We start from the raw sequence: 14,897 nt of genomic DNA on the forward strand, positions 1-14,897 counted from the left end.
AAGGACAAAAAAATTACTCAACCACCACAATTAAGTTCTCTTACAAAAACACCCTGAGGCAGAAGACAGGAGCAGTTCAGCGGCCCGGCCCCGCAGCTCCCAGCCGTGCCCGGGGGCCCCGCGGCCCCTGCCGGGGCCGGGCCGGGCCTGCCCGAGGCGTCCCGCGGCCATTCGCCGGCAGCGCGGCGGGCGGGGAGCGCGGGGCGGGCGGGCCGCGCCGTTCTCCGCCCCCGGGGAAGGAGGAGGTGGGACGGCCCCGCGCGGCGTCCTCGCCATGAAGCAGCCGCCTCGGGCCCGCCGCGGCCCTTTAAATAGCGGCCGCCGCCGCTGCCGCTCCTTTCGCAGCAGAGCGTCGCGTTGAGCTCGGCGCGCATCCTCTCCGAGCATCCCCGCCGCGCATCCCCGCCGCAGCGCTCCCGCTCGATCCGCGGCGCCGGGGCCGGACCGCGCCCGCCTGCCCGCGGTAAGTGTCCGTGCTGCGGCTGCGGTGCCGGCCGCGCGTCCCCCCGCTGCCGCCCCGGGGGCCCCTTCCCGCCCCGGAGCGCGGGGCCGGGGCGCGGCCGGGGAGCCGCTCCCTTCCCGCCGCGCTCCCAGGGATGGAGCCCGCGGCCGGCTCGGCCCGCACCCTTCTCCGGGGAGGTGGCGGGAGCTGCGGCCTCCCTTTCCCGGCCGAGGGGCTGCAGGGGCAGGGCGCGGCCCGGGGTCCCGGCGCGGCTGTGGCCGCAGCCTGGGGCCGCGCCGGCGCCCGCCGAGCAATGTCTGCAGCGGCGGGCGCTGCTCGTGCCCGGGACTGCCGTGGCATCAGCAGTTCCTCGGCCCGAGGGTGGTGTTCGGGGTGTCACGACTCACAGCGACCACAGGAACGCTTCTTTGGTGGTCTGTGTATGCTGCCGCTCCGGAGAGAGGCAGGCTCCAAAACCTTCCCGGTTTGGAGAGAAGAGTAGCGGTTCCTTTCAAGAAATCAACCATAAGAACACGCCTCTGTGGGCCGCAGCATAATAAAATCTGAAATCACGGATACTCTTTGTTTGCCTTGAATTGTTGGCCGGTATTTTAATTTGTAGCTCTTGATTTTCCATTTCCCTCTCCTCTTACTAGAGCAATCATGTTTGAAATTAAGAAGATTTGCTGCATTGGTGCTGGTTATGTTGGTGGGCCAACCTGTAGTGTTATTGCGCAGATGTGCCCCAGTATCAAAGTTACTGTTGTGGATGTCAATGAGGCCAGAATCAATGCCTGGAATTCAGACACACTCCCAATCTACGAGGTAAACGTCACTGTTGTCTTTTATTCAGCCAGCGTTGCCTTTGCTTGCCTCCCACTACATGGCATTTCCCTGTAGCCCATTTCTGAAGCTTGTCAAGTTTAGCATGTTAGTGATGTCCTTCAAAAAGAGTATTCTGCAACACCTGCTTGTTTCTACTTCTCATTAAACCAGGTTTTTGAAATAACTTAGTGCAGCTGATGCAGATGTGTATTAATGATTATATGAAGGGCCTAATAAGGAAAAAGTGATTCTATATATAGTGAATTGTGCTAAATCATGCTGACTTTCTTTTGGGACCTGATTTGATCATAACATAGTCCTCTTGCTCAATTACAGATACTACCTGCTGGGTTGTAGCACAGTAGAAATGTGTAATACTCAGCTGTAAGCTTTATTTGCATTCTGAATACTGCCAAAATCCAATCTGTGCTGCCCAGCTTTAACTATGTGGAAAGATTGGGACAGTCATGTTTCTGATTCAGTTGTACTATGAATCTTCAATCCGGCCTAAGAAAACTAGGCCAAATAAATGTACCACACTATCCCTCCTTCATTACAGAATTACTTTAATTTGAAAATAGGTAAAGCATTTTTCTATTTTGCTTCTCTTAGCATTTTTTTTTCCACTTTTTTCATCATAAAAGGTCTCTTTTTCTTTCCTTCTTTCTTTCAAGAAATACAATTTTTATAGATTTGAGTTCTTTAATAGGAGTGAAAACTTATCTTCACTTATCTCCCAAGACAAGGCATCTGACTGGTGCTAACAGTTGCTCTTTTGCTATAAAAAGGCTTCTTCCCTCTTAAAACCAGAGGTGTACTGTGACTAAGTCAAGATGAATAGACCTTCTCTGTCCTATAAATTCAAGGGAAACTGTGTATAATGTTCAGATTAGCAGGTGAGACATGAAAAAAGTTTTTGAAAGCAAATACTGTGTTTTCTCTCAACACTTAGACTGAATGAGCTGAAGTGGAGCTCGCCTTGGCATGTTTTTTTTTTAAAAAAAAAAAAAAAAAAACAAACTTGTAACATCTGTTTCCTGGAATGGTGTCCTTTGCTTACAAAGAATGTACAAAAACTGCCAAGAGTTAGTTCAGACAGTTGTAAAATTGAGTCACTGCACAGTGAGGTTTTTGTGGTTTTTTTGGGTTGGATTGTTTCTTTTCAGTGTCAGAAATTGTCTAGAGGACTGCCTTTCTATTTACATCCCACTGTAAGGACTGTAGTTGGAATATTCAGTGGATTGTAGGATGTTATTTTGCCTGTTCTGACCTTTGTTTTTCTTCTAAGTGGGTGGTATTTGATGTAAAATGAGACAGTAAAAATGTCTTGCATAAGAAGGCTTCTGCTTCCTTTCTTTGCATCCAGTGAACCTTTGCCTTTCTGGCATTTACTTAAGTATCTAATGTCATGATAGGTGTCTCACGTTGGAGATATGATTGCCATGTGACAGTGCATGACTGACTATTCAAACAAAATATTTTGGTTAAAATTTTTTATGACCATTCTTAAAAATCCATACAGATTTTGCTCATTTATATGTGACCTCCTGCTTCTCTTGTCTGAATGGAAGTGTTAAGAGAGGGGAAAATGTTACAGCACCATATGTATCTCTGGAAAGAATTTCATCATATTATGGCTGTTGTGATTCTTCCACACTGTAGGAGTAGTGTCAGGATAAGTTTAATCTGGCCCAAAGGTGGGTGGTTGCTGAAAGGAGTGGTCTCGATTTCCTGTGTGTCTCTGCTGCCTGGCTTTCACTGGATCTGGGCTTGCTTACTTGGTAGAAGACTTTGTGGGGTGTTTTTTTTATGCTGAAGCAGTTTTAAATCTGATAGTGAGGGGATCATGGACAGAGGGAAAAGGAGAATTGAGACCACCTCTTTTGGTTGCAGTCTAGGGAATATTGTAAGACTTCTTGAATCTACTTAATATCGCTCTACAGGTATTTCTTAAATTGCTTCTTGTGGTAGTAGAACTGAGCACAGGAATAACTGAAAGCTAAAATTTAGCTGTGCAAATATGCAATTCAGTGTGGCTCAAAGTTTCAGGGCAGCATTGTGAGTCTTTTGAATAAGATAGAGTTTAACTTTTTTTACTGTGTAAATCTTCAGAAGCTTTACGTCTGCCAGGCTGAAAACATGCTGCACTGACGGGGGGAGGTGGGGGAATCTTTCTGTATCTGAAATTATATTCTGTTTGGGCATAAAGTTTGCTGTTCTTCTAGCTGCATTACTCTTAACTGTTTTTTTTTTCTGCTTCTTTTTCAGCCAGGGTTACAAGAAGTAGTAGAATCCTGTCGAGGAAAAAACCTCTTCTTTTCCACCAGTATTGATGATGCCATTAGAGAAGCTGATCTTGTATTTATTTCTGTAAGTTTAGGCAAAGATGGTTTTCTTTTTTTTTTCTTTCTTATCAAATCATTATGTTGCTTTTCTTTTAGGAAGTTGCCTTTGTTTTGTCATGTAGATTCAGTTAGCAGTATTGTGTCATTGTGTCACAGATTTCTCCTTGTCTTTTTGTGTACTGTGGGAAAAGTGTTCAGTAAACTTTTTATTTGTTTTTCTTATAGCCAGTAGCAGCTTTGACAAATGAACAGGTTCTAAGTCAAAATGGTAATGTTGATGTTTAATTTGGTTAGGTGTATGGAGTCAGAGCAGAATGTAGTGCAGCTCTGTCATTGCAGTGTACTGGTGAAACCTGTGGGACCTTGATAATAATGATAAAATTCCTAGACAGATATGCAAAATCGTATGCTGGTTACTTGGTTACAGAGATGACCTATTTCTAGAATCTTTTTAAAATAGTGTATTAATGGAAGCAGGGATGGCTTTAGTGTTTCAAAGCTATTGACACCACTAGAAAGAGGATTTAGTCAAAGATTAACCTTTTGTAATCTAGAGGTTGTTACTAATGCAGAATCCAAAAGAACTGATTGCTACTTGTATTGGTAGGCCACAGTTAAGATTTTGTTAAAGTTGTTTTTGCTTGAGGCCTCTTCTTTGTTAGGGCACTGTACTTTGGAGCTCCCTTTCTGACAGTATTTTCTTTCATGCATTAAGTCTCAAATGAATGCTATGTGGTTGGATGACAGCCACTAATACAGCCCATATATTGCCACCTGTCCTTGGTTCAAAACAAGCTGTTGTGTTTTACATGTTGCCATTTCTTCTTTCCATTTGTAATGAAAAGGACCCTCTGTCTTAATCTAAACTACGTGTTTTCCCTCATGTTGCCTTTTCTGTGTACATCAGTATACTAATTTTCATCAGTCCTATGCTTGGGTTTCATTGCAAAGTGAATTTAAGCTACAGTTGCCTCACTGGCCGCAAGATTCTTACATGAGTCTTTGCACTCCTAGTATAGCATAGGTAACAAAAGGTGGCTGGCCATAATCATGAAGAAATTACTGGTGTTTCCAGAATAAGGATTGTTTCACCAAAGACTGCAGAACTGCTATGAATTGCTCTTGTTTAAATCTTACTTAGAGACCAATGAGCTTTCTGTAGGAAACAAAATGTGTAATTGAGACAGCTAATATATCTTCATCTGATGTGGTAGCCAGAATAATTCTGGGGTAGAAGCATTCTCCTTCATCTGAGAAGGAAATGTCCATCAATCTTAACAATTTCACCTTGCCTCTTAGCACAAGAGGTACTGACTTGTAACATTTCTTTGTAATTAGGTAAATACACCAACAAAGACCTATGGAATGGGAAAAGGCCGAGCAGCTGATCTGAAGTACATTGAAGCTTGCGCCAGAAGAATTGTACAGAATTCAAATGGCTATAAAATTGTCACTGAGAAAAGCACAGTTCCAGTACGTGCTGCAGAGAGCATTCGTCGAATATTTGATGCTAATACTAAGCCTAACTTGGATTTGCAGGTAAACATAATCTTTGAGTTGTGTATTTAAGGCCTGGCTGTTGCTTTTGGCTTTTACTTGTTCTTGTTCTCCTGTGCGCGTAGGTGCTGTCTAACCCGGAGTTCCTTGCCGAAGGAACAGCTATCAAGGACCTGAAGAACCCGGACAGAGTGCTCATCGGTGGGGATGACTCTCCAGAGGGACAGAAAGCTGTCCGTGCTCTGTGTGCTGTTTATGAGCACTGGGTGCCCAAAGAAAAAATCCTCACAACCAATACCTGGTCATCAGAACTTTCTAAACTGGTTAGTGTTGCTCCCTGCTGTGGTCTGCAATGAGCAAGGGGTGTGGGACAAAGCTCAGAAGCAGAATTTTGTTGACAATGAGTGATGCAGCTAGGAAAGACAGGTTAGGTTGGGAGGACCCAATGCATATGTCAAAGGATATTGATCTTTTCAGATCAGCTGATTCTGACTTTCTGTGAAGTCTTTGCTCACTTTTATTGCTGTTCATTATTAATAAGAGCAAGCCTCCAGTGCTGCAGAAACTGATTACTGTTATAAAACTCTGCAAGTTAAGCATTATCTTGTTTTGCTTAAAATCCCATTAACTGGCATACATATATTAAACTCGTTAGGTTACCCTTTTGTATGTCAATGGAGTTGCATAGATATGAAAGTAATCCTTTCAGTAGCAACTCCCTTTGGTCTATGGACATCTTGGTTTCTAAAAAAATGAAGTTCTTTACTATGCTTTTTATTTGCAGGCAGCTAACGCTTTCCTTGCCCAAAGAATCAGCAGCATTAACTCAATCAGTGCTCTGTGTGAAGCTACAGGAGCAGATGTTGAAGAAGTAGCAAGAGCTATTGGAACAGACCAAAGAATTGGAAATAAATTTCTCAAAGCCAGTGTTGGTAAATGAAAAATTCTTCCTTTCTTTTTCCCCATTGGGCTTCTGTTTAATAGTGCAATAGTAGTGTTTTGAAATAAGTAATCTGATTCTCTAAAATTTTCTACACCATTAGAAGTGCTTAATGTATGAAAATATTACTGTAGAATACTAGTATAAATCAGTTTTTCTGGTAAAATATGTAGAACTGAGGTTGCTCCAGACCCAGCAACTTGAAACTGTAGAGTTCGGTGCATGGTTTACCCTGCCTGTGACACTGGAAAGAAAAGCTGTGACTTAATTTTTCTGAAGCATCACTGACAACAGTGCTTGGGAAGATGTCTTCCCAATTGCAACTGCAGCAGTTTTGTTTGGGAGTTGCTGCCAGTGGCCTGAGGGAGAGAATAGCTCTGAATGTGTGATGACAGCTTCTAATTCGTAGGATGAATTAATAGGATCATAAGGTTGGAAAAGACCTCCAAGATTGAGTCCAACCTTTGACTAATCACCACCTTGTCAACTAAGCCATGGCACTAAATGCCATATACACTCATTTCTGGGTTAGAGTTATGAGAGAGTAAAATGTGGTGATCAGTGCATCAAACCTTCAAACTTGAGAACAAGACTAAAGCCTCTCTGTATGGTTTCATGCTAGAAAGTGTGACTTTAAAATAATCTTATTGTATGTAACCTATCCTAGAGTCTATGCAAGAGTGAAAAATAGGTAGCCAATGCATTACCAAAAATTACTGCTAGGTTGTTATAATTCCTTCTACAGTGTGTTGTCTCTGGGACTCTGCTTGCTGAGCAAAGTTCTAGGTTCAAGGATTCCTCTGTCTCAGTTCTCCCTTGGTCAGCTGTGGTGATCTTTCGTTCTTGGCAATGATTAGATATCCATTTGGGGGTGCAAGAGGAAGGAACCTAATCCTAACATGCTTGTTTTGAGAAATATTAGTCTGAATCTTGAGGTAGGGGTTGAACAGGCCCAGGAGCTTGTGTACTTTTAATAATAGCCCACAGTTGCCTTTTCTCATACAGGTTCAGGTTTCTATGTTAAAACTTCCATTGATTTCAGTGGAACCTGAAGGATAATTAAGCCTTCTGTAGCTGACAAAGTAGGTCCAGGAGTCGGATTTTAAGATATTGAGGTTTTTCATTTGCTAGCAGTGAAATAATGGGAAAAATTACAATGCTGACTATGTCAGTGATTGCCAGAAACTACTTGGTTCCACAGATTGGCTAGGATCAGTACCGTAGTCAATTGTAAAATAACTGTTTTCTCTTTTAGGGTTTGGAGGTAGCTGTTTTCAGAAGGATGTCTTGAATTTAGTGTACCTCTGTGAGGCATTGAACTTACCTGAGGTAGCTCGCTACTGGCAACAGGTACAACTTCTTCACCAATTTTTTCAGAGGGTGGTGTTTCTTCAGCACTCAGCTTTCAGGCATTGAGCTTTTAAGCATTATCCGTACAAACTTTGTTTCAGCTCCAAGGAGAGCAGATACCTTAGTGCTGATCACCTTTACATTTCAGGGCCCTTGGCTTAACACTGACATTTGATACTTGTGGGTGCTTCAGCTTTTTTGGGGTGAATTAAGTTGGATCAAATGGATTGTGAAGCTGTCTAGCAGCAGTAGAAGATGTGCAGTACAAGCACATGTCTCCTGTCTTTCTTTTGCAGTTGGGTATCCGTCCACTTTGAATTTGGAACTTGTGATCTTTTCCTCAGGGTCTACTTTTACAGTTCTGAAAGAACTCAGTAGATCTTGCTGTTTAAAAAAATAAACATGGTTGCTGTTGTTCCCTTGTTTAATGTTAGGAATGGTTGAGAATATATGGATGCTCTCAGGCCTGGCTCCACTACAGCAATGATACCCAGTCTGTACTAGCAAGCATTTCCCTATTAACCAGTGAAAGCACCTCACCTTTCTCCTTAGTGCTGACTGAGATGCTTTGAGATGTGTGGTATGGTTAAACAACCCCTTTGGTTTCTTGTCCTGATTTGTCTGTGGTGGTCAAGTATAAGGCTGCCTAGCAGATGCCCCCAGAATACCAAGTACATGATTTTGCTACCTTATTAGCAGCTTTGGTTTTTTTGGCCTTCATTTTGGTTAGCCTGTTTCCCCTTCACTCTTCTCCATCCCAGGAACAATTGGAACACTTGCATGTAATAACAAAAGTGAGGCATTTAAGTGTGGTGAAATTACACAGGTTTTGTGTATTGGCATCTGTTAGTGTGGATTAAAAAGGCTAAAAATACTCTCACAGTTGTTACACAAGGCATGTAAAAAAAGTGTAGATCTGGCAATGGCATGTATATGGCACGTAAAAATTTTAGGGTACTAGCAAGTACCCTAACACTGAAATTTTGTTCTAGACAGAGACATGGAAAGCAGTAAGTTTTAATTTTTTGAAAAAAGCAGTCTGAAAAAAATCCTAGACTTCAAACTAGATAATGTTTGTTAAGATGTGTATATGTGCATCAGTATTCACTCTTTAAATAGGATTTATCTCAGAATTTAATAAATTAACTAAATTTATCTTTGGATTGCTTATGATACTGAGTAAAAATAGTTACTCTTTTAAGACTCTATTAAATTTATGTGTGGGTCGTTCAGCTTGATTGTTAATGGAATCTGTTTATAGTTTAAAATAGCTCCCTTCTGTACCATCATGGCTTGTATAATTTCAGGTAATAGACATGAATGATTATCAGAGAAGAAGATTTGCTTCCCGCATTATCGACAGCTTGTTTAATACTGTCGCTGACAAGAAGATTGCTATTTTAGGGTTTGCTTTCAAAAAGGATACTGGGGACACAAGGTAAGCAAGCAAGCAAGCTCAGTTCACCAGCATGGATTCCTTACAGCTATCACCAGCCACCCAGCTAATGCCCACCACTGAACTGAACTGATGGCTGGATATGGGACCCTTTTTTCCTTGTGACTGCCTTGGTTTATAACAAGGATTAATCTTTTCTTAAATGGGTGAGAACTGATTCTTGACCTCTACAGCAGACCTGCGTCATGCAGAAGTTGCAGATAATTCTAGTCCTTATTAACCTGTACAAGCAAAAATAGATTCTGACAGACTCCTTCTATTCTCCACAGAAAAGAATGCAAACACTTTTGCATCTGGTTCCAAGTTGCTTTGTGAAATCAAAGTTTCCGCTTGATTTCCTGAAGTGGTTCATTCTGTTCTCCTGTAAAGGTCAAACTTGATACAACTCTTCAACTGCAGTTTGTGGGGAAAGCTTATAAACTCTAAGCTGTTACAATTTTGGTCACTAGGAGTCATCAGACTCATTATCTTTCTTGGACGATTCAGCAAAGGAGTTACAAACCTTTTACTATTATTCTCCTTGGAGTCCAGCAAGATTACAGGTTTCCTGCTGGCATGGTTGCCACTAAGATATTTAATGTAAAAATTATATAAAAACTCTGGCATCGCATATCATGATGCATGAGAACTTTCATTACTTGGAACAAGCAACCTGTTCTTTAACTGATTGATTCCCTTCCTTAGAGAATCATCCAGTATCTACATTAGCAAGTATTTAATGGATGAAGGAGCAAAGTTGCATATCTATGACCCTAAAGTACCTAAGGAACAAATCATCTTAGATCTCTCACATCTGGGTGTCTCAGAAGATAACCAAGGTAAGAATTCTCATATAAAGTTTATTCCCCTCTTCCCACCCTGTTCTCAATATACATGGGACTGGTTAAATATTATAAATTCATTTTCAGCATGACATCATTGTACTGTTGGTTGCACTTACAAAAAGATTGTTATAGCTCAGAAGATTACTCTCATTCTTCTTCCTTTCCCTGTAGCTTTTGTAGATAAATGCTAATTCTCGACTATTGTATATTTTTCTTCCAATAAATGCTCATTTGAATAGATGCCTAGAATTTTATCTCTGAGTAATTAAAAGGAAAAGAAAGAAGAATGTCCAGGACAGACTAGTTCTGACAGTTCCTTTGTGCCCCAAGTTCTTAGTTTGTTTTCACATATCTAAAATAGAAATAAACAAGTGATTCTGGAATGTACTGTTGAGCATTCTCCCTTCCCTCATATCACTTCCAAATTACTTTGTTCCCCTACATTCAAGAAACCTTTAAAATTATCACCTATGATTACAGAGGTAAGGGGTATTTGTGATTTCTGTTTTCTTACTGGGGAGAGGGGGAATGCAGCTGATGGATGGGGAGCATAGTTGAGGCTTCTAGAGGTGAAGAGAATGGAGTGAATTGAGCTGTGATAAAGAATGAAGGGTGTACATTATTAGACATGCCCTTGAATTAGAGGGAAAGGGGAGGCTTTCCTCTAGGCAGCTGCTCAGGCAGCCCTGGGGAGCCAGATGTGTCTCTTCTCTAGTGTAAAATAGAAACTGTGATGTGCTACTGTTCTACAGACAATGACCTTTGTGAGAGTTGGCATTTGAGCACTCCATAGTACCTTCAAATTCTAGAGATTTGCTTGACTGTACATCAAATTTGAATGCTTAACTTCAAACATTTAAGTGCTTTGCCTGCTCAGATGCCAGGTACGACCTGCTTTCATTTAGATAAGTAAAATCAAAATATTAAGTACCTTGGCAGAAAATATCTCTAGGTGAGTGACTTGAAACCACTTGTTTGTGTAGGGCAAGGAAGGAGACTAATTTGCCAGAACCGTGCCAGACTGATGCTAAAGACATGCAGAAAAAAGCTTTTCCTTCTCTTACAGTGTCTCGCTTGGTCACTATCAGTAAAGATCCCTATGAAGCCTGTGATGGAGCTCATGCCCTTGTAATTTGCACTGAATGGGACATGTTTAAGGTAAATGCTATCTTTCATTTAAACTAAAGAAAAAAAGAGAGTGTTATGCTACTTATTTATTGTATCTGCTTTAATCACTCTTTACAGGAGTTGGATTATGAACGTATTCATAAGAAAATGCTCAAGCCTGCATTTATCTTTGATGGTAGGAGAGTTCTAGATGATCTTCACAATGAGCTACAAGTCATTGGCTTCCAGGTAATCATCTGGGTGATATTTCTATGTTTCTTTCCTTCTGCTCTCTTCTCTATTGCTCTCCTCCTTCAGTGACTGAGTAGCAAGGGGGAAAAAACCCTCTAGAGGTGAGGATTTAAATGTAAACCTGTCTGTTTTTAAGTGTTCATTAGTACTGTCTTCCTCCACTGTGTTACTACTTTCACAGACTGATGTGCTTTTAAAGTTGAGGCTATGCCATCAACATTCCACAGTATAAGCCTGCCTTAGAATCATTCAGGTTGGAAAAAACATCTGAGGTCATGGAGTGCAACCATAAAGCTAACCTCTGAATCTGCTGTGCCCTTCTTTCAGCAGGGGAATGATGGACAGTTAGGAGGTAAATGTGAAAAACTGCTAAATCTCATGCCTAAATTTATTCTAGGCATGATATTTGACCCCAAAACCAGCTCCTTCACTGTTTCTTCCAGATCTGCAGTCTTTGCAGAAGGGCTGAATTTGTATGTTACAACCTATGCCATAGCCCCTACTTGGAATCTTATTTTAATACTCAAAAAAAAAAAAAAAAGCAAGCAAGCTTTTGAAATTGACAGTAACAGGATAGCAAAACACACTTCCTGCAGAAGTAAATGTAAGCTGTTAGTACCATTTTGCTAAGTTAATAGCAAATTCTGGATCAAATTCTAATCTGTGTGATATTTCTCCCAGGAATTTATCTTCTGAAGTCTTCTGTGGCTTAAAGACTTAATAGATCAGAGACTGTACTTTTGTGTTTCTTCTATGAAAGAAGAAACAAATTAAATTCTAGTTGAATTTTTAACTAATCTGTGAGTTTGCCATCCAGAATGCAATTAGTCATCAAAATTTATTAACCAGATTTTTCATCCAGAATATCATTGCAAAGGCATTTAACAATTGACCTATTTCTTCATAAAATTATAAAAAGGATTTTTGTCTGAAACAGACAATCCCAAAATTTAAGTTTTTAGGGCCCTCATCTTTTAACCTCCCTTGTTAAAAGCTGTTGCATTAGCAATTCCATTGTATACAATCCAAACCTATGAATTTGAGTAATTTTAAATTTTTCTCTCAATAAATTTTTTTTCTCTAGCATTTAAATAACTTTAAACACACCTACCATTTCAATTATGACCTGTTTCCACAGTTAAAGCTTTAATTCAGGAAATATGAATGGGAAGCTCTGTGATTCTAGGCAGAGTAATATCTGATTTGAGAAAAAAGCCTGCTTAGGTCTCAAGCAGGGAAAGCAGAGTAAGCCTTGACTGAAGGGCTTGAAGCACTTTTCAGCATAGATGGAATTTGACTAATACTGGAATCACCAAATCCTAGAATAATCTGATGGAAGTGTCTCAGCCAGACACCGTAAGAACAAAGTCTTCAGGCCAGATCAGATGCATGTTTCAGTCACTTTTCATTCCCTGTGCTCCTGAGTACTGTGCTTACTCTTATAATGGCTATAGGATTTCTCTCTGGATATTTTTTCTTTGTTTAAGCTACAGATATGTGCACTGATTGTGAACCAGCTTGTAGAAATCCTTTTAACCAGGCAGTTGAAGCTGCTAAAGGCAAATATGGTACATATAGCTCTCTTGAATGTTTAAACAATGCTCTTCAGTGTTAACTCAGATGTCTGCCTAGAATATAGTCATCAAAATTTTGTTAAAATAGAATAGTTGAAGTATTTTGTCTTTTAGAGCTTTGCATTTGACCTGCATTACTTAAGAGGAAAGCTACAGTTCTGCTTATTTATTGAGTGTCTGAACTGTCTTACCTAAGCTCTGTCCTTAGTGATTTGCATTAGTCTGACCTGGAAATTAGAGGAATTTGCCTTGCTCTTTGAATTTTGCCGTACCTGGCTTGAGTGTGTTGGCTGTGTAACAGGCTTTCACTTGTTGTGTTGGCTGCCTTAGCCTTTCAGAGTTGTGTGGCTTCAAAAACAGCCCACTGCATTATAGAGGGAAAAAGCTTTTTCTGCGCTAATTTAGTATAAATTTTTAGGAAAAGGAGACTGAAGTCCCATTTGATGAATATGCAGAAACATTTTATGGTATTTATAGTCCTGTGGAAGGTGAGGCAGATGAATGTTCAAAATGTCAAGATGCAGCTTTAAGCAGGCAAAGCAGGCAGCTGTAAATGGCTGGTTGGTTGTTTAGGTTTTTTAACAAACTCTTTGCAACTCCAGTAGCAGAAACTGTCCTTGGGCACACTGTGCTTTGTGGCTGGTTTTAGTCTAATGTTCATAAAATGTGTTCTTTGTAGATTTGTCATAGGTTGACATGATTTTTAGCTTGCCACATTGACTTGTTTAATGTTTTCTTTTGCAGATTGAAACAATTGGGAAGAAGGTGTCAGCCAAAAGAATTCCTTTTGCTTCTTCGTGTGAAATTCCTAAATTCAGCCTGCAGGATCCACCTGTCAAAAAGCCTAGAGTATAATGTGTAATAGATACTGAAGGAATTTTGTTGATCTTCCTAGTGATAATACTGTAAGCCTATGGTTTTTTTAAGGAAATATATTTTTCATAAACTAAACCAGTTTTACACTAGAAATGGTACCTGGTACATGTGAATTCAGTCTATTTTCAAATCTCTATTTTTATAGCAATTTTTTTTGGTTACTGAAGATGGTACAAACCTGTTTTTAATAATGAATCATCTTTTAAGTGAAAAGTTACCTTCAAACTGCAGATTTCTGCTTCCATAAATGTTCCTAAACAGCACTTTAAATATTTCAAATTGTATGAAAACAAAAAAAAAAACAAAAAAAAAATAGAATATCTTTTTACCTTAGTCCAGTTATAGACTGCAATTAGTCTATATAAACTGTGATCTATGGACTGGAACTCTGGTCTCACCAATTTTTTTCTTTTGGGGTGATTCTTTGCCTGGTTACATGTGTGCTCTAACTGGCATTGAAGTCAAAAGATCATTTCTAAGTAAATTGGTAGGGTTTAGGTCCAGCCCTAAGGTAGAACTGACTTCAGAAATAATGTCCCAGTCCTGGTTAAGATCCATTGACACTGGTGCAGTCTAAACTGCATCTTTTGGGAGACCACATAGTTCTGCAGGCATCAGTCATGTAATTAGAGCCAGTGGACAGCAGTTACAAACTGATCCACTGGCAGATCTTCAGTTTTCATTCTTTGGTTGTCTTGCCTACATTCCATGTACAGCCACACATTTTTTATTTAATCAGATTCCTGGGGCAAGTATTCCCAAAGTTACAGGAACACAACTTGTCTTCAGCAGAGGAGCATTTCGCTTGTTTGAACATTGAATTTAAGGAGAATTACCTTAATTTGGTATCAGCCCAAGTAGAAAACAAATATTTGCTTTAATGTTGCCTGATAGTTAGCTTTTTCCTTCATGACATACTCCATCTGAAAGCAGTCTTTTTAATGAATCTGCAAAGAATTTATCTCTGCTGTGAAGAAATCATTAAAAATAAAATCAGCCCCATAAATCAGCTTCCTACCTCATTTGACTAGCAGGAATGAATACTTCCAATGTTCCCTTGATATTTTTGCCTTTACTGTTACTTTGTTTCTACTTGTTTTTATTATTCTCAATTGGCCAGTGCTATTAAAATCCTTGAGATGACAGTGTTTGTCAGTGTTTGGCTTGTTGCATGGGGTTCTGAAATGGAGGGGAAGATAGAGAAGGATGACCATGAACAGGTTTTAGACTAGAAGGTAGAGGCATCTTAGTTGAATAATAGAGCGTTGGGATAGTAGGGAATTATCCTGCAACTGGTCAAATAATACCTTCTGAGTTACTCGACTGGTGTTCCTTCAAACTTGGTGTATCAATAGTTAAACAGGAGTAAGATCAGAGTCTTGGTAATGAGTGCTATTACTCTGCTTACC

General features: G+C 40.3%; 1 protein-coding gene across 1 annotated transcript; it reads left to right on the forward strand.

Annotated features, from left to right (window-relative positions):
- The first annotated feature begins 295 nt into the window (after positions 1–295).
- Positions 296–14,633, forward strand: UGDH (UDP-glucose 6-dehydrogenase). Its single transcript, XM_053941409.1, has 12 exons — positions 296–463; positions 1,099–1,267; positions 3,536–3,637; positions 4,951–5,151; positions 5,235–5,432; positions 5,894–6,041; positions 7,305–7,399; positions 8,707–8,837; positions 9,540–9,673; positions 10,746–10,837; positions 10,925–11,035; positions 13,357–14,633. Exons 2-12 carry the CDS (start codon positions 1,106–1,108, stop codon positions 13,465–13,467), a joined length of 1,485 nt encoding a protein of 494 aa, XP_053797384.1. The 5' UTR covers positions 296–463; positions 1,099–1,105; the 3' UTR covers positions 13,468–14,633.
- The last annotated feature ends 264 nt before the right edge of the window (positions 14,634–14,897 follow it).

Source organism: Vidua chalybeata, chromosome 4 (genome assembly GCF_026979565.1).
Source record: "Vidua chalybeata isolate OUT-0048 chromosome 4, bVidCha1 merged haplotype, whole genome shotgun sequence".
Classification (NCBI taxonomy): Eukaryota; Metazoa; Chordata; class Aves; order Passeriformes; family Viduidae; genus Vidua; species Vidua chalybeata.